The sequence below is a fragment of the Jaculus jaculus genome, chromosome 5 (genome assembly GCF_020740685.1).
Source record: "Jaculus jaculus isolate mJacJac1 chromosome 5, mJacJac1.mat.Y.cur, whole genome shotgun sequence".
In the NCBI taxonomy this organism is placed as follows: Eukaryota; Metazoa; Chordata; class Mammalia; order Rodentia; family Dipodidae; genus Jaculus; species Jaculus jaculus.
In genome coordinates this window covers 71,818,343-71,842,073 of record NC_059106.1, presented here as the reverse complement: position 1 = coordinate 71,842,073, position 23,731 = coordinate 71,818,343, and the positions used below count along the sequence as shown (strand labels likewise).

At 46.6% G+C, this 23,731-nt stretch overlaps 1 protein-coding gene across 3 annotated transcripts in view; it reads right to left on the bottom strand.

Annotated features, from left to right (window-relative positions):
- Phc2 (polyhomeotic homolog 2) overlaps positions 1-23,731 on the bottom strand; it is a 111,487-nt gene that overhangs the window by 48,146 nt on the left and 39,610 nt on the right. For all 3 annotated transcript variants that reach the window (XM_045149024.1, XM_045149023.1, XM_045149025.1), the window contains 5 exons: positions 8,367-8,579; positions 5,230-5,388; positions 3,447-3,524; positions 2,839-3,003; positions 1,016-1,102 (listed from right to left, as the gene is read on the bottom strand). In XM_045149024.1, coding sequence (XP_045004959.1) covers positions 1,016-1,102; positions 2,839-3,003; positions 3,447-3,524; positions 5,230-5,388; positions 8,367-8,525 — 648 coding nt within the window. In that variant the 5' untranslated portion in view covers positions 8,526-8,579. Of the gene's footprint in view, positions 1-1,015; positions 1,103-2,838; positions 3,004-3,446; positions 3,525-5,229; positions 5,389-8,366; positions 8,580-23,731 lie in introns of those variants that run through there.

Here is a 23,731-nt window from a genome sequence, read left to right as displayed (position 1 = left end):
GCAGTGGTAACATGAACACACAACTACATGAGGAGTTAGGGACAGATCCAAGACTGGACTGGCCAAAAGGGAGAGAGGGGAAAGGAAGAGGGGAAGGAGGGAGGGAGGAAGAGAAAGAAGAGAGAATATAACTGAAAGAGCAATGAGGACAGAGTAGAGTTTGAAAAGAGGACAAGAAAGCTAGCTAGTGATCTAGTTATCAGACCCACCCACAGAAGGACCTGAATTCTGAGGAGTGGCCATTGCTCAGTGCAGGGAGGCCAGGCTCTCTTCCTTTGTTACCCTCTCTCCTCCTCCAGACTATCAGGATTTGATGCATATCATTCAGAAATAATTGCCAGTTATGTCCAAGCATTATTTGGAAAAGTTCAGGGCAAAAGTGAAAGCAGACAAGCAAAGTCAAGGGGCAAAGGATTATCTTGTTTTCAGAATCAGGTCAATCCAGGCAGAAGACACTTGTGGGCTAATTCAGCCTGGTCCCTGGCGCCCTCTGCTGGACCCACAGAGGCTGTACCAGACTTTGATAACCTTCCCCTCAATCCTTCTTCTTGGTCCCCATTCTGGAGATGGGGTGGGAGGTAGGAGGTTCCTGTTGTCAGTGGCCCACAGGCTCTTAACAGTAACAATAGAATCCGTGTGCTGCCAGCAGAAGGTAGGATCCCTGAACTCATCCTTGCTCCCTCTCTCTTGTCTCTTCTCAGCACGTGGAACCAGAGGGATTTTTTCACTTGCAAAGTAGCAACAACAAAGCAAGTTATCCTGGAGAGTGTGAGGTACAAAGGCCTCAGCACACTGCCCTCTGTCTCCTAGCTATATTTGAGGGGTGAAACACAGTCTCAAGAGGGGTCGAGACTGTCTGTACAGGAACTGAAGAGTATCTGTTTTCTACCTGCTTTCCTAGAAAAGCCCCATCTTTCCCAAGACGTGAGTTCCTCCAGGACTGCCCATCACTGGCTTCCCACTCCCTCTAAGAGCTGCCCATACCACTGCCCTCCCACAAACACAGGATCCTCACCTGGGCAGGGGTGGGGGGCCGAGCAGGGGAGCCAGTGCTGAGTTCAGGCTGCACAGTAGCGACGGTGGCCGTGGGCGTGAAGATGAGCTGAGGGGACAAAGGAACAGTGCCGCCTAGGCTCCTAGCTACCTGCACCAGGTTACCTGGCTGGGCCTGGAATCACAGGAAACGAGGTGCCTTTTACCTGCCCAATGTGGGCTCAGCCACAGGCAGAAGAATTTAGGCAGGGAGTAAATTTGAGGATGGCTAGGCAAGTAGGGGAGGAAGAAAGCACCAGAGGCCTGGGGCATGCTGGTATCTCAAGAGGCTTGAAATGTGCTGACCCCAGAGTGGCCAGGGAGGGGCTGGGGTAAAAGAGTCCCTTTGTGAGGGGCTTATTCTAGAGGGGTCCCCTGTTTTCAGGACCCTCTGAAGTCACTGTCCTTTCCATATCCTGGTGAATGGAACCTTGGGTAGGTGTATAACTACCCTTGGCCCCAAACAGGTCAAAACAAAGCTCTCCTTCAGAAGGGACCAGATCAAGTGCATGCTTCTGACTACTTTTTAGTCAAAGTTTGATTGGTATGTGGGGGGGGGGCTGCGGTAACCATAGCTGAGTAATCAGATGGCTTGGAGCTACTAGGATGCCTGTGTTTTGTCTGGAGGGTGCAGGTGGTGTGCCATTCTCGCCTGGCACCTTGACCTCTGGCTCCTCATGGGGACAAGTCAGCAATGGACAGGGTCTTTCCCTAAGCTTTGTGGAGATGCATCCTGGCTTGCTCCTCCATGTGCCCATGTCCTGCTTTTTGGGGCAGCAGACATACACCAAGCTCCCAGGGGGCATTGCATGGAGACAAGTACAGTGCAGCATGGCTGTAAGCTGGCTGGGGAAAATGGAAGTCCTTCATAGGCTGTGTCATGCCCTGGGATGCAGACATGTGCTCAACTCAGAGTTTCAAGAAGAAAAGTGGAGGAACAAGACCAGAGAAAGCTCCACATGTCAAGTTCTGGCCTTAAGGGCAAAGGCAGGGGCAGGACCACACTATCTTTAGAATGGTGTATCTTGGTATCCAAGAGAAAAGCCACTCTTCAGCTAGGGGAGCACGAGACACCACACCATGATCAAAGCCCAACATGAGCTCTATGGTATTGCCTCCAGGGGCTAGGAAAATGGCTCAGCGGTTAAGGGTGCTTGCTTGTATTGCCTCCCAAGGAGAGAACTGCTATTATCCCAGGAAATTCTTCTGAGTTCTTAAATATGTAGTGTCTCCTAAGGACCTTTGGTTGCCGAGGGGCAGGTATAAAGGAGATTCTAGGCTTACTGGTGTGCTCTGCCTAAACAAGCTCACTTGGCCCTGAGTAGGAGGAGGCCCAGCTGGGTGGCCGCAGCAAGCAGCAGGCCCTGAAGCTCTACCCAGTTGGCTGCAAGGTTCCTTGGCTGCTGAGCTACAGGTTTAGTCTTGCAAGGACTATCATAAGGGAGGTCCCATTTCTGTGAAACAGCTAGAATCGGAGTGTCTGGGTACCATCTGGGTGTGGACCTTGCACTGTCTACAACCATGTTAATTCTGAGGAGCACTTTCCAACACGGAGACAGGTCAGTTTCACTTCAGGGATAGAGGGAAGGGAGGCATCATGGGTGACTTTGTCTGATTCAGCCTTCTTTGAGTCCTGGGACCTCCCACTCAGCATTCTGCATCCCTCTGTATGTCCCCCTTCTATCCCCTTCCTCTCACCCTTGGTCCCTGGTGCTTGTCCCTTCTTTCTCTTAATCTCCCAGCTCCCACTTTCTATGCCTGTGGTCCTCTGGCCTGGGAGCTGTGGCCCAGGCTGTGGATACTCACCATCTGTGCCCTGAGGTACATCTGTGCTTGGCTTGCGGTCAGGGCTGGTGAGGATGTGTTACCCAAGAGCACAGCCTGCTGGGCAAGGCCGGAGGCTGTGGCTGAATTGACACTCTGTGCCCGGTTGATGAGCTGGGCTGCTGCTGGGGAGGCCGCCAGATTGAGCTGATGAGAAAGACATGTGCAGTATGAAACAGGAAACCCTAAGGTGAATGGTGTCCCCTCATCCATTGCTTGTCCTCCCCCTCTCCTGTTCCATGTGTTGTGTAGCCTCCTTGGGGACCATCTCCTGCTCTCCTGGCTTTGGCTCTAGCTGGTTCCACTGATAGTGCCTCATCAATGGCCTCAGTGCAGAGTTGCAGGGAGGATCCTGTGGTGAGAGCCCTGAGCTAACAAGCGAGCTTTGACACCAGAAAGATGATAGGGTATTAAGATAAGGGCCAGAAAGAGGTCTGCACTTTTTTTCTTTTCTTGGCAAGAGCCACAGATTCCAGCCATGACTCTACATGGCTAAGGACTCCCTACCACTGGGTTCAGAAACTTGGGAGCATCATAGGCAGGCAAACAGGAGCTATGGCCTCTGCCTGCCACTCCCACACCCCACTCACCGAAGATGACTGGGCAGGGGCCTGTGAGGACACACTGCTGCCAGAAGTGCTTCCTTGTCTGTTGGCCACCAAGCTTGCCTAGAAAGGAACACATTCTGGTCACTAGTGTCTCCCACTCCTGTCATTTTTGGGCCTGCATCTTCAGGAAGCACCCTGGACAATGGCCAGGAAAGTAGTCCCTACAGTCCAGTCCCACCTGCCTCATCTGTGTGGTCTAGAGAAAGGGCCTGGCCTCCAGTCTCATAAGGGATGGGGCTAACTGGATGACGCGGAGGAGCTGCAGACAGGACTGAGGAAGGACAGTATGAACACTGAACACTCCAATGGTCAGCCATCACTACTGCCCAGTGACAACAATTCTCTCTGGTCTCCCATGCCATACTCTCAACCCATATGGCCATGTGAGAATTTTACACAGTGCCCAGCAAGCCCAATCTGCCCTTGTGCCCTGGCCAGCTTCTTCTTTGTCTTGAGTGTTAGTTCAGCATTATGTCAGTGTTGCTCCAGCAGAGTTTTCCTGGCCACCTGACTCAGGGAGGCATCTTGCTCTTCAGTCACAGCAACCTGTTCTCTTTCCCTATTTTTATTTATTTATTTGCAAGCAGAGAAAGACACACATACACACAGAACATGCCTGTGTCTCTTGCTACTGTGAAAGAACTCTAAACATATGTGTGCCACTTTGTGTGTCCCCTGTATGCCCATATCCTGCTTTTGGGGGCAGCAGACAGATATCAAGATCCCAGTGGGGGATTTGGCTTTATATGGGTCCTGGGGAATTGAACCCAGGCTGTCAGGTTTTGCAAACAAGCATCTTAAACCACCGAGCTATTTCTCCAGCCTCAAGTTCTCTTTCATTGTGCTTGTTTGCAGCATAGGTAAATGTTTTTTGTTTTTTGGTTTTTACTTGCTGTCTCTCCCCTTAACGTCCAAAGAGACAGACTATGGGCATGCATACCTGACACTGACTTTGCACATTGAAGGTACAGAAAACATTTTGTCAAAATGAATGAGGAGGGCTGGAGAGATGGCTTAGCGGTTAAGCGCTTGCCTGTGAAGCCTAAGGACCCCGGTTTGAGGCTTGGTTCCCCAGGTCCCACGTTAGCCAGATGCACAAGGGGGCGCACACGTCTGGAGTTCGTTTGCAGTGGCTGGAGGCCCTGGCATGCCCATTCTCTCTCTCTCCCTCTATCTGTCTTTCTCTGTCTGTCGCTCTCAAATAAATAAATTTTAAAAAAAATTTAAAAAAAATGAATGAGGAGCTTTACCCCACCCTGCCTTCTCATGTGCAAGAGCTCTTCATACTCTTTCCTTTTTCCTTCTCTTAATCTAATCAAGTCCCTGTAAACTTGAAAAAAGTGGTTGAAAGAATCTGTTAGTGTCTGTTCTTCTGTGGCAGTGGGAGGAGAGAGTATTACCACACGGGGGTGAGCTGGGTATACACTGCTCTTCTGCGTGCCTTCCCAGCATGCAGTGATGTGGTCAGGGGCTCATACAGAGCTTCCTCCCCAGGTCCAGCATTCCACTCACCAGGGACAAGATCTTGAGATCTTTCTCACCTGCTAAAGGATATGTGACACTTCTCAAGGGATCTGTGGGGACTTTGAGAGAAACAGTGGGGACAAGGGGAGAGGGCCTGCTGTGTCCTCCTCTCACTTGCTCTCACAGTGTAGGCATCAAAGGAGCCTCAGTGCAGGGTCACCTGGACTCTCACCCGTGTGACTCTCGCTCTCACAGACTAGATGTCAAAGGAACCTCAGGGCAAGGTCACCTCAACTCTCACCTGCTGCACCGCTGCCAGACTCTGTAGCTGCGCGCTGCTCAGGTGCTGCTGCTGCAGGGCTGCTGTCTGCAGCATGAGGTGCTGCTGCTGTGCAGCATACATCTGCTGCAGGTACTGTGCAGCAGTGCTGGGCTGCCTGTGCAGGGCCTGCTGGATCACCTGGGAAGCACAGGAGGGGAGGACTAGATTATTAACTGACTCCACAACAGGTATGTCCCTTTCTAATCATGTTTCCTTGACCCAAGCCCTCCCCAACAGCTCAGAACAAGACTCCAGGATTTGTGAGTGCCCTGGAGCCATCACCCCCCTCTTGTCTGCGGAGCTGTCCACCCATCTGCTTTGTCTGGTTTGTCTCCAGCTCCCACCTGACAAGGCCACTCTACATCAGTAGCCAGCATCCTACTGCTCAGCCTACTCTGTGGAAAGCACAGCCTCACACGCTGGGCTAGGAAGGGTAGGCACCCCTTGCCTTACTCTGTAACCTTGGATGAGGGTCCAATTCACAAGGAACAGGCTGGGAAGAAAAGCCAAGCCATTAGGGTACCTTTCTACCTTCAAAGTAGCCCGTCAAACTCAGTCTCAGACAATTGCTTCCCTGGAAGGCAGGGGCTTCATAGCTGACCTTAGGCCCCTTTGTAGTTCTGCCCCCTGCCCCCAACCTCCAGAAAGTCCTGTCAGACCCCAAGAAGGATGCCCTTGGCCCATGGCACAGAAGTCATATCCCTTTTGACTTTCCCCCTTCTTCCCCTTTTCTCTCCTTTGTTCCCTACTTATTTATTTATTTTGGTTTTTCAAGGTAGAGCTTCACTCTAGTGTAGGCTGACCTGGAATTCACTCTGCATTCTCAGGGTGGCCTTGAACTCACGGCAATCCTCCTACTTCTTGCCTCCTGAATGCTGGGATTAAAGGCGTGCACCACCACGCCCAGCTTGTTCCCTCTTTATAACTACTAGCTTCTTGGTCTCTATAAAGCCAATCTTTCATTCTCAACTCCAGGAACCAAGAAAAGCTAGAGACATTTCCCCTCCCTTCCTGGCCATCTTTTCTGGGTGAAATTCCTGGAAGCAGCAGGCTATGGCCTGAATCTCCTTATTTCTGGCCCTTAACTCTGCAGTCTCGGCCCAAGGGCTGCTCCCAGCTGGCAGCAAGCCTCTGGTCAGGATCTGCCAGTTTTGCATGAGTTCTAGGTGACTCCAGGGCTGTGGGCTGATTTGGGATGCTGTGAAAACAGGCTGATATCACAGAATCTCCATGGACTCTGTCCTGTAGCTCCACTCCCCAATGCTTGTGGCATTTGTTTACCCCTTCAGCGCACTCTGCTCTGACACCTCAAGTCTGTGAAACTCATTTTATTCCACTGTCCTTAGAATCAATTGCACTTATTCGTTCCTCTGATCCAAGCCCATTTTCTTTAGACTCGTGAAAGTGACTCCATCCTGAGATTCTGTGACTCCTCACCAGGAGTGTCCTTGACGAGACCCAGGAGGAAGTCTCACTGGTTCTGCCTGGTGCTGAAAGCAGAAACTCTGACATCCTTTGCCTAGAGTTGTGTGAGGGGAAAGAAGTGGACACATTTTATGCCACATACAGAAAACTAGAGCTAAAAGTCTTATGTATGAGGGGTCAGAGGAAGAGGCTGGGGGTGGGGACAAGGGTGGGAATAGGAAGCAGGGCGCAATTAACTGTGAGGAAGAGATAACTGGGAGGAGGCAGGCCAGAATGTCTGATGGGGTTAAGTTTTTAGCCAGATTTCCCAGGCCTCTCACTGTCTGCTGTGGCTTTTTCCTCATCCCCTCATCTGGGCCTAGGGCAGGATGAGGTCACTTGTCTAGTATATCCAAAGTGAAATACCAAAGTTACTTAGAGTAAATATTTCTCAGTTGTGCTCTTTCTATCTGCCTGTATTTTTCAGGAATCTCAGATATTGTAGGTTACAACAAACACCAGACAATACCTGCTTGAGGTTCCTGAAGAGGTGAACCTATTTATTTGCATGTATTTGTATGTGTACGCACCATGCATGCCAATGTCTCTGCCACTGCAAATGAATGTCATTCTGGCTTTACATGTCTGGCTGGGGAATTGAACTAGAGCCAGCAGACTTTGCAAGCAGGTGTCATTAACTACTGAGCCATCAACCAAGCCCCCAGTTTTTTTGTCTTTACCTGAGTGGCCTGAGGCAAGTCATTGCCTTCTCTGAGACTTGGTCTTGTCACTTGTAGAACTGTGCTTAAGAATGGCCATTCTCACAACTGGCAAAGATTGATATGTGGCAAGGCAGGATGGCTAGTGCCTGTAATCCTAGTCGTCTGGACGCTAGCCTGAGCTACACAGAGAGTTCCAGGCCAGCTCTGTCTCAACCAACCAAACCAAACCAAACCAAACCAAAACAATGCTCAGTACAGGAAATGCTGACCAAACTGCTGTACGCAGTCTGAACTCCACTTGGAACAGTGTCAGGTCCCTGAGGGTGTTACAGACAAAACTCTACCCACATTAGTGAGGAACAAAGAATGGTCTGAGGCTTCTTCTGTGACTCTCTGGTTTTGACCATCTAAAATCTGTCCCTCAGGGCTGGAGAGATGGCTTAGTGCCTGTGAAGCCTAAGGACCCCGTTTCGAGGCTCGATTCCCCAGGACTCATGTTAGCCAGATGCACAAGGGGGCGCATGCGTCTGGAGTTCATTTGCAGTGGCTAGAAGCCCTGGCACACCCATTCTCTCTCTCTTCCTCTCTCTCTAGCTCTCACTTTCAGATAAATAAATAAATAAAGATAAAACAAAACAAAAAAAATTTTAACCTGTCCCTCACAGGGCATGAGACACTGAGGTGCTGAGTCTGGGTTAGAGCTGAGCAGCTCCCTCTCACTTTGCTATTGGTTAGGTTCATATGTCTGTCCTCCTATGTGTTTACAAATATATTCACACCACCAGCTGGTTCAAGGATTTGCCCTCTTTCCAAAGTTGTCTGGTTGAACCCTTCTTGCATCATTTCTCCCTCTAACTATGCACAAACACGTATCCACTGACCTACACTTGCTTTTGCTCATTCTGGAGACATCAGTAGACCATGCCAACACTTCCCTCTGGCTAGTCCTGTTTATGAAGGAATCCAATTCTGGCTTCATTAGGATCATACCTGCACGGTCTGCCGGTCAGGAATACCACTGTACACAGAAATTTGGGGTCCAGTGGGGCGGCCACTGCCACTGCTGCCGCTGCCACCACTGCTGCTACTGGCGCTGCTGGTGACACTGGCACTACTGGAGGTGTGGGGGGCTGGTAGCTCATTCTCCATGGCCTACAGGGTGGCACAGCCAGGGCACTCAGGTGGCCAAAGAGCAGGTGAATGCTAGGAGGAAAGGGAAAGATAAAATGTTTAGCAACATGTTAGAGGATGCAAATGTAATCAGCTTCCACATCTGTGATCTCAGCACCGCGGGTGGAAAATACTTGGGAGAGCATTGTGTCTGAACTGGACGTGCATAGATTATTTTTGGGTTGTTTCTGTTTTTTTGGTTCTTCAAGGTAGGGTCTTACTCTAGCCGAAGCTGACCTGGAATTCACTATGTAGTCTCAGGCTGGCCTCAAACTCTCGGCAATCCACCTACTTCTGCCTCCCAAAGGCTGGGATTAAAGGTGTGAGCCACCATGCCCAGCCTAGATTTTTTGTTTTTCTTTTCTTTTTCCAAGGTAGGGTCTTGCTCTAGCCCATGCCAAGGACTTTTTCTTTTTGTTAGTTTCAAAACAATACACAGTAAAATAACAATTTATATAGGGTTCATATTTTAGTAGATATAGAAGTTATCTAGAGATGACTTAAGATGTATGGCAGGATGTGTGCAGGCTGTGGGTAAATACTGTGACACTGGAGATAAGGGAGTCAAACATCAGTGGATTCTGGTGTCTGTGGGGGTTCTGGAAATGAGTCTTTTGAGGATTGGCAAGGGATGACTACACCGTCACACACCCAGCTTTCCAAATGGGTTGCCATGGGGCCACTTGTGAACTCAAGTTTAGTTTTTTGAGACACTGGCCAAATTTTCAACCCCCTGCCTCTGCCTCTCTAGTGCTAGGATTAAGGATGTGCAGCACCATGCCCAGCTCTGAACTGAGGTTCTGAGATACACTTGGCACCACAGCTATGGATAGGGTCACGCTGTGCTTACTCAGGGGAGACTTGAATCAGGTCTGCCTGATTCTAAAGCCTGTGACCCTGCCTTCTGCCAGAGGAGGTAAAACTAGGAATGAAGGCAAATTTCCTTTTTTTTTTTCCTCCCTGAAAGTGAAGTGTGAGAGATTATATCTCATCCCATCAACTTCTTTGTGTTGGGATGGAGAAAATGAATACTAGAACTTATTGGTCTACGTGAACAAAGACAGGTGGGAAAGGGTTAAGTCTAGAAAATAAAAAAGGAGATATGGCAGCAAGCAGGGAGGAAATGAAATAAGGGAAATGCTTTGTTTTGTTTTTAAAAGTCAGAAGGAGTTTTGAGTGAGTCAGAAGTGAAGTCTATTTTCTTTTTTATGAGAGAGAGAGAGAGAGAGAGAGAGAAAGAGAGCAAAAGAGAGAGAGAATTGGTGTGTCATGGCCTCCAGCCACTGCAATCGAACTCCAGGAGTGTGCACCACCTTGTGTGTATGTGCGACCTTGTGCTCTTGTGTCACCTTGTGCATCTGGCTTACGTGGATCCAGGGGGTCAAACATGGGTCCTTAGGATTCTCAGGCAAGTGCCTTAACTGCTAAGCCATCTCTCTAGCCCTGAAGTCTATTTTCTTTACTAAGCACTCATTGAGCATCCTCAGAATCTAATACTGAGTTGAGTACTACCTTGAGCCAACTGGCTCAAATCTCCTATTTTAGAACCAGAAAAACTAGGGTTTTGAGTCCTGTATTTGTGCTTTCTAGTTTGAAAACCTTACAGATCATGTGTCTGGCATGCTGTTTCTCCACTTGTCAAATGTGTTCATCCATTCACTGACTTGTGGGCAATAAGCAAAATGGTGATGCAAAGTACTCTACAAGGTGCCAACTACCTGCCTGTGGCCGTTGTGATTACTAACACTATCCCCAGTCTGGTTCCAACACATCATGCCTCTCCCAAGAGAGAACTGGCAAAGCATGGAGTTCATGTGTAGTGGCGAGAGGCCCTGGTGCCCCCATTTTCTCTCTCCTTTCAAATAAATTTTAAAAAAATAACTGAAAATAGGATGGGGATTAATTAGGAAGAAGGATTTTTTTTTGTAGAAGGAGAAGAGGATAAGAGAGGGTAATTTGGGGAATAAAAACAAGACACATTATATAAATATACAAAAGTATCAAAAGTTACAATGAAAATGTATGGGGGATGGCTCAATGGAGAAAGTGCTTCCGTTTGACTCTGGGCAGCTGAGTTTGGATCTGTGGATCACATGTAAACAGATGAAAGCTGAGTAGGCATCTGTATTCCCAGTGCATATGTGGTGAATTGAGAAGTCTAGACAGGAGAGTTTCCCAGAAGCTCTTAGACCAGCTAAACTGGCAAAGCAAGTGGTAAATAATGAAGGAGAAGCCTTGCCTCAAAAATAAAGTAGAAGATGAGGCCTGACACCTAGAAGTTGTCATCTAACCTGCACAAACGCACGGGGGTATGCATGTGCCCACACTTGCGCGCGCGCACACACACACACACGCATACACACACACATCAAAATATGTATGCATGAAGGGTTTTTAAAAGTCAGGGGTGTTGGTGGTGTGGAAGCCTGAGCCATTCCCAGGAGGAAAGCAATAAACTGCTTTGATCTTAAAGGCTAAGTACCTGTCTGCAAACTGCTCATGACCTGGGTCTCGGGCAGATTTTCCCTGAAGTGTGTTTGTTCTTACTGGTGCAGAAGTCTTTATCCATGAGTGATTTTGTCCTGAACTGCACTAGATTTCATGGTGGCCACTCATTTGTTAAAGATGAGTTTGAGTGGTGCTGAGCATGATGTAGGGTCCATGCCACACTGGAGTTAGCAAGCATATTCTGAGCCCCACTCTGCTGAAATCTACCTCATGTATGCTTCAGGAAGGGAAGTCTAGACTGCTTAGAAAATGACAGCATCATTCCTGACCTTGCATAAACTGGAAAACTAGTTGTCAGGAGGAGGCTCAGCTGTAATAATAAGTGACAATTCCATCTAACATGGAATAGTACTTAGGACCCCCAAGTCTTCTCTGAGCTAAGTGCCTCACCTCCTTTCCCCAGTGTCTGCTTTCATCACGCTAGGAGACTTCTCAGCTGCAACATGGTAACAAGTACACTGGGGAGCACGGCAGCAGCCTCAGCACATGTGGTGTGTGGGGCGTCCAACCCTGATGACCAAGCTCGCTCTGGTCTTTCGCTTTGCCAGGGCGCATATTGTGGAGTGTGCACTTGGTCCTTGTGAGAAATAACAGCATTCTGAAGAGAATGCTAATGGAATTCCCTTGTAGAAAACTGCACGGGCGGGCAAGGACATCCACTGCTCCCATGTGGGGGTGAGACACTTACCTTAGCACCTGGGAACACAGGCAGGAATCCTGCCTGGCTCTTAGTTCACTAATGAGCTCTCCCCAGTAATTTTGATTCTTTTCTCCTCTCTGGTTTCCTTGTTCTTGACTGGCCTCCCTCTGGCTCTCTGTGACTGGCTCCCTTGTTGCTTGCCCTCCAGTTTTCTCTCCTCTCAGGATCTCTGGTCCACAGCCCTGATTAAGCACACTTCTCTCTCTCTCTTTACACACAGACACACACCCTCCCTCCCTCCCTAGATGCTCGTGTTGCGCTCTGTGTCTCTGGCCCCCTCTGTCCTGGCTCATACTTTTAGTGCTGTCTTCCCAGGACACATTCTCTCACTTTCTTGACTGTTCTCTCTCAGTCATGCATGCTAAGAACTTGTGAGGAAAGGTCAGACTGACTAGAGCATCAGGAAGGCTCTATTTCAAAGTGTGTACTAACGTTAACTATTTCACAGGGTTGTACAATTACAGCGAACATGAACAGAACTTTTTATCACCTACAATAGAAACTAACCACTCAGCAGTCACTCCTCATTTCTCAGTGTCCTCTTGTGTAAGGGCCCGGTGGCCTCTAATCCTTCTGTTGCATTCTGGATAGACTATTCTGGGTAGCTCAGATAAATAGAACCATATAATATCTGCCCTTTTGTATCTGGCTTATTTCACTTAGCGTGACTTTCCAAAGGTTCATTCGTTGTAGCATGTGGCAGAATTTCATTCCTCTGTACATGCATGTACAAGTAGCTTAAGGAGATCTTGCTATCCATTCATCTGCTGATGGATACTTGAATTGTTTCCACCCTTGGGCAATGGCCATTATGGATGATTTTCTAATTCTCTGGGTGTACAAGGAGCAGTGAAATTGCTGGACCATATGGCAATTCTATGTTGGGGCCTGTTACTGCACCACTGGTTGAATTAACCACTGTATTCTTGAGCCCACAGAGTTCTCCTTAATTTACTTAGTATGTGTGTGAAGCCCCTTCCCCCCACCCTGTTTGATCCTACTTGCCTGTCCTGCCTTATTTCCCATCAAACTATGTTCCATCTGGGCTTACGATTATTCTAAATGATCTGAAAAGTTCTGAATGTCTTGTGAGTTGCTACCTCTGGGCTTATTCCTAAGAGTTTCTTATGCTATTCCCTCCCTACAGAATAGCTTCCTTCTAGTGTTCACTAACCAACTTCTTAGATCTTCAATACAGTGTGAGTCCTGTTGACCAGCTGAATACAGTCTCCTTTAATTCTGCTTCCTTCCCACTTAGTCCAAATTTCTCCTTAAGCTGTCCAGTTGGAGGGCTGCCATCACATGTTTGGTGCTTATCTCTGTCCTGTACTCACAATGTCCTAGTGTAAGGAAGTGATTTGCTTGGGTAGCTGTCTCCCCACATGTCCCAGACTCTGCTCTCGTGGAACACAGAAATGATGTAAGGTACCCAGGCATACCTAGCGCCTATGCCAGAAATGCTGAGCAGAACTTCTTGAGGTATACACATTCCATCCTGATGCTTATTAAAAGCTTAGTTTAGGGCTGCAGAGATGGCTTAGCAGTCAAGGCGATTGTCTTCAAAGCCAAAGGACCCAGGTTTGATTCCCCAGGACCCAAGTAAGCCAGATGCACAGGTAGCAAACGCATCTGAAACTTGTTTGCAGCAGCTAGAGGAACCTGGTGTGCCCATTCTTCCCCTTTCAAATAAATAAAAATAAAATAAAATATTAAAGTGTAATTTAATTTCTGTCTCTTCTGCAGAATTCACCTACTTAGAAACCTGTGTTTTACCTGTTATCTAATTTTTATAACTTTCACCAATGGAATTGATATTAACAATAGTGGTTAGTCATTAAGCACCTACTACATGTCAAGTACTATCGTAGAGGCTTTATATACACTCATGACCTCCTCTATGTGATAGTTATTAACATCCCCAAAACTTATCTAAGCCAAGTGTGGTGACACACATCTGTAATCCTAGCACATGAGAGGTGCTGAGGCAGAGGATTGCTGGGAGTTAGAGGCTAGCCTGGACTATAGAATAAGACCTTATCTAAAAACACACACATACACATGCACACACACAAGCCTATAGAAGTCATCATAGAACTGGGCTTTCAAAACAGGCATGCCCCCAAAGGCAGTGCTCTGTAGTTTCATTCTTAACTGACCCACTACTTTAATGCATACCAGATTTTTAGATCATTGAAATGAGTCCCAGAATTATGAATGTCCATTAAATATTTTATACTTACAAATTAGTATCTCTATATTAGATATACATAAAGGACATTTCATATGTGTACCCACCAACCAGTTTAAGAAATCAAACCTTACCATGACCGACCTCCCTTGTTTTTGGTATGCAAAAACTGTGGCCCCAGTTTTTGAAGGAGGGTCTTACTCGAGGTGAAATGGCTTTGACCCTCCTCCAGTACCATGGAAGGCATCCCCAGCCAGCCTGCTGGCCTCTTGATTTAACTCAGAGGGCCAAGCTCACCTTGAGGGGAGACCAGAAGGAGGTTCCTATCATGCCTTGTTCTCATTAGTCTTCTTGTAGAAGGGAACAGAATTTGGAACGGAATCATTGAGGAAGTATGGACCATGGACCATTACAGTAGCTTTCTGACTTTTCCTTCTCTGCTTCGACTCTGTGGCAGGGCTTTCTCATTTCCCCATTCTCATCTTCCTTCTGCCTCACAGCTCTGGGCTGTGGGACTACAGGAAGCCTCCTGCAGTTTCCATGAGCGCTACTGATATGTTAGTCTGTGCACACTCATCATGCCCCGCCTGCCACACTTGGAATCTGAATCCTTAAATCACAGTATCTGAGCTTTAAACATTTTATCCACTCCTATTTAATTTCCTCTTACTTCCTCTTCTTATACCTTCTTTTTCTTCTGAAGAGTACTTATTTCTTCCCCAAGGCCACCCACCCCTGTGGACTCCCACTGTGAACCACAGTCAGTCTCACTAATGGCTGACAGCCAGCACTAGAAGTCTGTTTTTCTCTGGGTTCCAACTCAGTGTGTGGTTTTGTGTGAGCCCAAGCTCGGCAGAGCTGTTATTCCTGTTCAGTCAGTTCTCCCTCCCAACCGCAAGGGACCACTTGAACAGACGTGCTGACTGGAACTGGCTTGGATAGTGATCTTATTACAGGTCTCTACCGCCCACAGGGCCTGAGGCTAGCAGCTGGAGAAATGCTGATGGTTCTGTCCTTCCAGGAGCCGACAAGTCTAGGAAACACTAGGTCTTTGTCCCCAGGGTCAGGGAAATCCATTTGCTGTGGATTATGGCCGTGACAATGTTCCAGGGAAGCAGAAGGGAAAGAAAGATACAGAAAACAGAGTTCTTCAAACCTAGCCAAGGCCCTGGGGTCCAGAGCAGTGAGGGTTTCTAATGGAATCAGGGCTTGACAGGAAGTGAGAGGCTTAGTCAGTTCCACAGTGACTGCTGCTGACATTATCACGCCCTGTAATGGCTTGTGTGTGGAGATTTGAAAAGAGGTGAAGGGGCTCCTCTCTGGGTGCTTCTCTGTGGGGAGGAGCAAGAAGAGAGAGCTCAGCTCCCTACACTGAGGGGAGCTAGATGAGGCCTCTTTCCACTTCCAAATACCACATGAGCTTCAGCACCGGATCCTGTATGACTCTGTAGCATCTGAAGGCACAGAAACAATGGGTGCAGGTCCCATGAGCTCAGCAAAACCTCAAAGCTTCTCTCCTGTTCCCCACTTTCTGCCACCTGCAGCATACCTCTAGAAACTGAAGGCCAACAAAGGCAGAGGTGAAGGATGGTAAGTCAGTCGATCACAGTCTTAGAACAATTTCCTTGCAAAACACAATGGGGCATAAACTCACACACAGAACCTTTCTTTTGCTGAAGCCTTACTATTTTCTTTGTAGCTTATAGAAGTATTCACATTTCCAGCTGGTACTGGTTTGTTGAAGAACATGAAGAAGAAAGAAAAGGATACACATACACACAGTTCAAGGTATATTCCACAAAGGCCATGTCATTAGGGACTGAGATGTGAGGGTGGGTTTGTCTAGATTCAAACAGCTTTAGTCTTATTGCTCTAAAGCAAGACAGTCTCCCGCAATCTCTCATTCTAACATGAGTGGTGAAAAGAGGCAGAGGTGGGAGCTATGCTACAACAAGCCAAGGAGCACCTGGCACCACTAAAGGGTAGGAAGAGTCAGGGAAGATTTTCAGAAGGAACATGGCCTGTTGATACCTCAATTTCAGACTTCAGGTCTCCAGTGCTGAAATACTGTTACATTGCCAACTACTAAACCCTACTAGCTCAAAAAAGTCATATGAAGCCTTTAAAAGAGGTGCAAGGACAGTCTTCTTAATGCAATGGCTTTGCATACTTCAAATCAGGGGCTCTCAGATGTGGTCATTTGGCAAGTTCTCTAAAATGCCAGTTTTCAGGCTCTCCTATAGACCTACTAAGGCAGAAATTCTGAGAGTGGGCTCAGCCATCTGTGTCCTCATAAGCTAGGTGGGGGCTTCTGGTACACAGAGTTTGACAGGCACTGCTTGTTGCTGCCAGCCCTGTATGAGCCATGATCAGAAGATGGCCACGCTTAAGTGCTGAAGGACTCAGATGTTGAAGAATGAGAAGATGGGGAAAGAGTGGCCGAGCAGTCTCTTCCCTGCTGAAAATCTCACAACAGAACATGTGGTAAGGGGAGAATGCTGGTCTCACTCTGAGGTTTGTGTCTCTCTTGTCTCATTGCCATCCAGTATTGGTCACACTTTGTGTCTTACATGCCTTTGCCTATATCATTCCCTTCCCTGGGGCCACTCCCTATGCCTACTTTGTCCCTTCTCATCTCCTTGGTTATGTCTCCTTTTCCTAGAGCCTCCTTCTGAACACCAGCCTTGATTTGGTGCCTTCTTTTGACCTTCTATAACCCAATAGCCTAGCTGATTTTTCTCACAAGGCAGTGACTATTATTTTTAGTTGCTTATGCCTGACACCATGTTGGCCAGCAACAGTGAGTGCTTGGTAACTGAAGAATGACTACAGCTGGAAGCTCTGCTGGTAGACCTTACTCCTGACGAGACCCCTCAGCCCAGGTTAAGACACTAAAGCGTACTGTGACACTGTCAGGTTGTGAAACCTTCGAAACTCTGAGTAGACATTAATATCTTTACTCGAATTGTTAGTCCAGGTTTCAATGTTCATGTATAAATTTTGATCTGGGAAAGGAGTAAGAAAGAAAAAGAAGGGCTGGAGAAATATCTTAGTGGATAAGTGTTTGCTTGTGAAGCCTAAGGAACCCCGTTTGAGGCTCAATTCCACAGGACCCACGTAAGCCAGATGCACAAGGTGGCGCATGCATCTGGAGTTTGTTTGCGGTGGCTGGAGGCCCTGGCGTGCCCATTCTCTCTCTATCTGCCTCTCTCTCTCTCTCTCTCTCTCTCTCTGTAGCTCTCAAATAAATAAACAAAAATAAAAAAAGAAAGTGGTGTTGAAGTGATGGGTATGGTTACTGAGAAAGGCAGATGCAGCAGACCTGGGCCAGAAAGCTGGGGTTCTAGACCCGGCCACATCATCTCCTAGCTGGGCACAAAGCACCAGCCCAGGAAAAAGATGATGAAATCCCACCTCCTACCTCAGTGAGCTGCTGCAATGTGAACCAATACATGGATAGAAGAAAGTATTTTGCAAACAAAAATTACATAAATTCAGTGTGTTGTGAGTTCATTAAAAGGAAGAAAGTTAAGAACAATGGAAATAAACATCAAGAGGACATAGTAAAATGGATGCAACCCTGGCCAACTTAGCTTTTCTGTCTCAGGTCCTCTTGCAAAATAGGCAAGATAATAGCACTGATTTCATTGGTTTGTTTTAAACAGCACATGTTTCTCTGTCTTGTTGGGAGGAAGGGGCTCTGGGGGTTCATAGAGTTCCTATAATTCAGGCCAGAGGCCAGAGAACAAGCAAATGGCAGGTTTAGGATTGGAACCAGTGTTAGAAGTTTATGCACCAGAGACAGAATTACAATTATTCTACCCTGGGACCAGTCAGTGCTTCTAACTTGGCTCAAGCAGCCATCTGCCTAATAGCAGCTGTCTCACAACAGTCATCTCAAGCAGTTAGATCAGTCCAAGGCCAACCTCTCAATGATACCTCTTCCAGATGTAGTCTGCTGCCCCACCAATCACACCTGCAGTAATACTTGGAGGCATGTATGATAGCTGTAGGTCTTGCCACTTACTATCTACACATAAGGCTGGTCACATAAGCACTGTTTATACACTAACTTGCAATCACTGAATTCAAAAGCAATTTAAAACAAAATGACTGCCCCATAGTTCTTCGGAGAGAAGGGGCAGAGGAGCCTACCTTTCCTGAATGTCCACATGTGATAAGCACAGTTATCAGAGAGGAGCTGCCTACTCAGAAAAAGCTGTTCTGTTTCCTGCTCTGTCCCAACTGGAAGACCCTAGACAGGTCACTTAACCCCCATAGGCTTCAGATTCTTTTTTTTTTTTTTTAACATCTGTAAAACAGTGCTAATAGTATCAACCATTAAGAGTTATTGGGAGCGCTGGGATGTAATTAGTTGGCAGAATTCTTGCTTCGTTTGTGTGAATCCCTGGGTTTGATCACTAGCACTGCGTAAAACCATAACTGTAATTTTGGAATTTAGGAGTTAGAGGCAGGAGGATAGAAGTTCAAGTTCATCCTCATTACATAGTGAGTTCAAGGCCTGCCTGGAATACATGAGACCCTGCCTCAAAAGAAATGAAGCTAGGTGTGGTGGTGCACACCTTTAATCCCAGCACTTGGGAGGCTGAGGTAGGAGGATCAATATGAGTTCAAGGCCAGCCTGGGACTATATAGTGAATCCCAGGTCAGTGTGGGCTAGAGCGAGACCCTACCTCACAAACAAAACAAAACAAAAAAAAAAAAAAAAAAAAGAAATGAAACAGTAACCACAAAAAAGTTCTTATACAATCAAAACATCCAGCCCTATGCAACACAGAAGAGACACCTAGTTAAAAGCAGCTGGCCTCCTTTTGTTAATCTTTCTAGCATTGCTTTAGAGTGGTGATGACTGGGAAGAGAGAAAGCAACCTGTTCAGGATTAAATGACTAAGTAGTGCTCTCTAGAACAGTCCAAATCTAGAGCTCATGTCCAGAGGGCATGGAGGCAATGGCCTGGATATGGAAAGGGTAAGACTCTGCAAGTATGTGGGCTCTGGCCCTTGACAACGAATGAGCACACTCAGTCCTGGCTTGGACATAAGCTTTCCACCAGACTCCAAAAAGCTCCATCCTCAAATCCTAGGAATTTTCTTTTGAAGGAAAGAGAGAGAAATAAAAGAGAGTGAGAAAACAAAAAGACAAAACCTCATCCCAAAAGAAAACCTCAGTACCAAGTTAAATAGCAACAAGTTACTACCAGACATCAGACACAGTGCGTGTGTGTGTGTGTGCGTGAGTGAAAGGTACTCTCTACACATGTGTGTTGGAAAGAGAGACAGAAAGAAGCTACTTGGTGACTGCTGTTACTAGATTATATTCTCCACTCAGCTCCAACCACTGAGCTGCACAGGTGTGTTCAGATATCCAGAGTAAATGACTTGGCTGTTCTATAAGAACTCTTCTTGGGGCTGGTTTTCAGGCAGTCATTGAGTTATCAGCTTTCAAGGTGTTTATATTAAGACTACTGTATTAAGCCAGGCATGGTGGTGCACACCTTTGATCCCAGCACTTGGGAGGCAGGCAGAGGTAGGAGGGTTCGAGGCCACCGTGAGACTACATGGTGAATTCCAGGGCAGTCTGGGCTAGAGCAAAACATTACCTTGAAAAATCAAAGCCGGGCGTGGTGGCGCACGCCTTTAATCCCAGCACTCGGGAGGCAGAGGTAGGAGGATCACCGTGAGTTCAAGGCCACCCTGAGACTACAGAGTTTATTCCAGGTCAGCCTGGACCACAGTGAGACCCTACCTCGAAAAACCAAAAAAAAAAAAAAAAAAAAAAAAAAAGTACTGTATTCCACACTATACACAGATGTTTCACTTGAAAGTTGAGCATCTTTCTTTGTTCCTTCCATCTTCTTTCAGATAGTTACCTCAGTTAGGGCCCCTCCTTGGCCCAGACCATGTCTTAGAGGTCTCAACCACCCTCAGGGATTTAGTCTTGCTCTGCTTTTCCCTAGCAACTTGATATGTCAGCCGTTTCACAGCTTTAAAATCACAAAGCAATTCTAGGGTTGGGGAGATAGCTCAGTAGGCAGAGTGCCTGCCTAGCATGCAGGAGGCTCTGGGTTCCAATACCAACATCACATAAACAGCCTTGGCTACACAGTGAGTTTGAGGCTAGCCTGGGACACATGAGACCCTGTCTCAAAGCAAACAAACAAACAGTAATTCCTGATTTCTTCAGGCTCAGCTCTGGGGTCTCCATTTTTCCAGATAATACCTTTTAATTAATTAATTGCAATTCACATTCTTGCATGTCTGTAGTTAGCCTGTAACCTACTGTGATCATAGCCTTTTGCTTCCAATCATATTTGGAATATTCTAGTTCATTTCATACTCACAACTTTGCCTTCCTTATTTTTATTTATTTATTTGAGAGCAACAGACAGACAGAGAAAGAGGCAGAAAGAGAAAGAGAGAGAGAGAGAGAGAGAGAGAGAGAGAGAGAGAGAGAGAGAAATGCAGGCTATCAGGGCCTCCAGCTACTGCAAAAGAACTACAGATGCATGTGCCCCTTTATGCATTTGGGTTACGTGGGTCCTGGGGAATCAAGCCTTGAAGTGGGGTCCTTAGGCTTTATAAGCAAGCACTTAACCACTAAGCCATCTTTCCAGCCCCACAACTTTGCCTTTCTTCTCTTAGCATACATATTGGCCTTGACCTTCTTGTATTTCTAGCCTACTACTTTTTGCAGGGGGAAATGATCTGAATGGAGCAATTCAACACTCTACCCTTTCTAGTTAAGGATAACTGTACTCCACTTCTTTTCTTACATCTATTAAACTTAGGCAGCAAACACACGCATCTCTGGGGGACATTTTACATTCAAACCATCACAGTATTTGACTTACAACAGGAGCTTTCAACCCAGGGCAGATGTAACTCACAAAATAGTCCCATCAAGAGATCTTTTACCTGCTAAAGTATTATTCCATGAAAATGCTTTGCTTTTCATCAAGATCCCACTTTAAAATCTTAGCTTTTGGGGGCTGGAGAGATGTCTTAGTGGTTAAAGTGATTGTCTGCAAAGCCTAAGGACCCATGTTTGACTCTCCAGATCCCATGTAAGCCAGGTGCATAAAGGTGAGGCAAGAGCAAGATTTCACATTCCCACTAGGTGGTGCAAGCATCCAGCGTTCAATCACAGTGGCTGAGGCCCTGGTGTGCCAATTCTCTCTCACTCTCTCTAAAATAAAAATAAAAATCAGCTTTTGGATTACAGAGATGGCTTAGCAGTTAAGGCACTTGTCTGTGAAGCCCAAGGGCCCAGGTTTGATTCCCTACTACCCATGTAAGCCAGATGCACAAGGCAGTCCACATGTATGGAATTTGTTTGCTACGGCTGGAGGCCCTGGTGTGCCAATTCTCTTTCTCTGTGCCTGCCTCTTCCCTCAAATAAATAAAAATAAAAAAATTTTTTTTAAAAAGGGCTAGAGATGGCTTAGCAGTTAAGGTGCTTTCCTGTGAAGCCTAAGGACCCAGGATCAATTCCCCAGAACCCACGTAAGCCAGATGGACATGGTGGTGCATGTGTCTGGAGATAATATGCATTGGCTGAAGGCCTTAGCATGCCCATTCTGTCTCTCTTTCATAAATAAATAATAAAATTTTAAAAAAGAAAAAACATTTAAGAAACAAAAAAGAAAATTCCATTAGTATGAGCTTTGTATGTGTTCGTGTGTGTGTTTCTGTGTGCGTGTGTGTGTGTTGTATGCACATGTGTGTGCAGATTCCTGTGCTCCATGAGCTCCATGAGTGTATGCTGAGGTCAGAGGAGAACTGCAGGTGCCCTCTATTGTTCACCCATGTATTTCCTTGAGAGGCAGTCTCACTGAACCTGGAACTGCTGTTTTCATGAGTCTCAGTGATTCCCTGGTCTTTGCTGCCAACAGTGGGGTTATACAGGTATGCATTGTCATACCCAGCTATTCACATGGATGCTGGGGAAATGAACTCAGGGTGTACGAGGTCCTCTGAGGCCCTCACACTTGTGTGGTCAAATGCTGGTATGAATGTCATGATGCTTATCACCCACCGGTGGGGAGGAAACCCCTGTTCTCATCTCATGGATGAGGCAGCCATGAAGTGGTGAAGCAGGAGAATTTTTTTTTTTTTTTTGAGGTAGGGTCTCTTGCTTTAGCCCAGGCTGACCTGGAACTCACTATGTAGTCTCAGGGTGGCCTTGAACTCACGGCGATCATGCTACCTCTGCCTCCCAAGTGCTGGGATTAAAGGCATGAGTCACGACACCCTGCTCAAATTTCCTTTGTCTAGCATCCAACTAGTTCATGCAACCACCACTAATTCATCCATCTTTCCATATTTACTCGATCAGTTTGTGCTTGACATTGAATGAAACATAAAGATGACTCAGAGGCTGCTCTTATGGCATTAACAGTGGAAGAGGTGAAATAAGAATGCATAATTAATACAAGAGTTGAAAGTTTGTAAGTTTTTTCTTTCTATAAAGGGACAGATCGTATGTAATTTAAGCTTTTCAGGGTACATAAAGTATTTTTTTGGCAGTCCTCCATTTAAAAATTTAAATTAACTTTATGGCTTTACACGAAGATATAAAGTGGTAATTTAGTTAAAACAGCTGAGTTTCACTAGGGGTAGGTATTTTTAAAATATTTTATTTACTTATTTGAGAGAGAAAGGCAGAGAAAGAGAGAATGAGAATGAGCATGCCAGGGCCTCTAGCCACTGCAAACGAACTCCAGATGCATGTGACACCTTGTGCATCTGGCTTACGTGGGTACTGGGGAATTGGACCTGGGTCCTTAGGCTTCAAAGACAAGTGCCTTAACTGCTAAGCCATCTCTCCAGCCATTTTTTTTTTAAAGTTGGGTCTCACTCTAGTATAGGCTGATGTAGAATTCACTATGTAGTCTCAGGGTGGCCTCAAACTCACAGTGATCCTCCTTTCTCTACCTCCTGAGTGCTAGGATTAAAGGTGTGTGCCACCATGCCCAGCTGGGGTGTTTTTTTTAAGGTAATAGTTTTGGGACTTTGGAACTAGGGTAGAGTCATTCTAGATGGAAGGAGATCAATCATCACACTTTGTCCCTATTTATTTTCAGAACAGAGATTTTCAGGTCTTCTCAGTCTTATCTGAGAGTTAACTAAAAACACAAACTTGGGGCTGGAGATGTAACTCAGTTGGCCGTGCTTGCCCAGCATGCACAAGGTGGGACCTCGAGCACTGTGTAAACTGGGCATGTCTAGAATGTAAGTATTTGAGAGGTGGACGCAGACAGAGCAAATGTTCAAGATTACTCTAGTCTACACAGGGAGTGTGAGGCTAGTCTAGGATAAAGCAAGCCTATGATGGTTCTTACGTCTTGCAATATACCAGAATTACCTAGAGGGTTAAAAGATTGCTGAATCTCACTCCCAGATTTCTGAGGAAGCTAGTCCAGGGACCAGAACAGAGACTGGTTTCTATCTGACTATATGAACAGGCTGGGACGAAGAACTGAGAACTGTAAGGTATGGAGGAGAGCTACTATTGGAACAAGAGGCTTTACAGAGCACCAGGTTCATTCCATCAGTACCTGTGTTCAGAAAGTGACTCAGAGCCCTGGTAATTTGTGGGTACCTTTTTCTCCGGACAGACACTCTAAGTCTTGTTAGGCTCACTCACTGGAGTCTTTGAGGGGGGTGGTGGCTGGGAGGATCTTTTCTTAGGCATCTGGGTTATTGGCATTCAATCTTGCTCCTCCAACATTTGCATATTTTTAACACTCTTAAAAAATGGGCCCCCTCT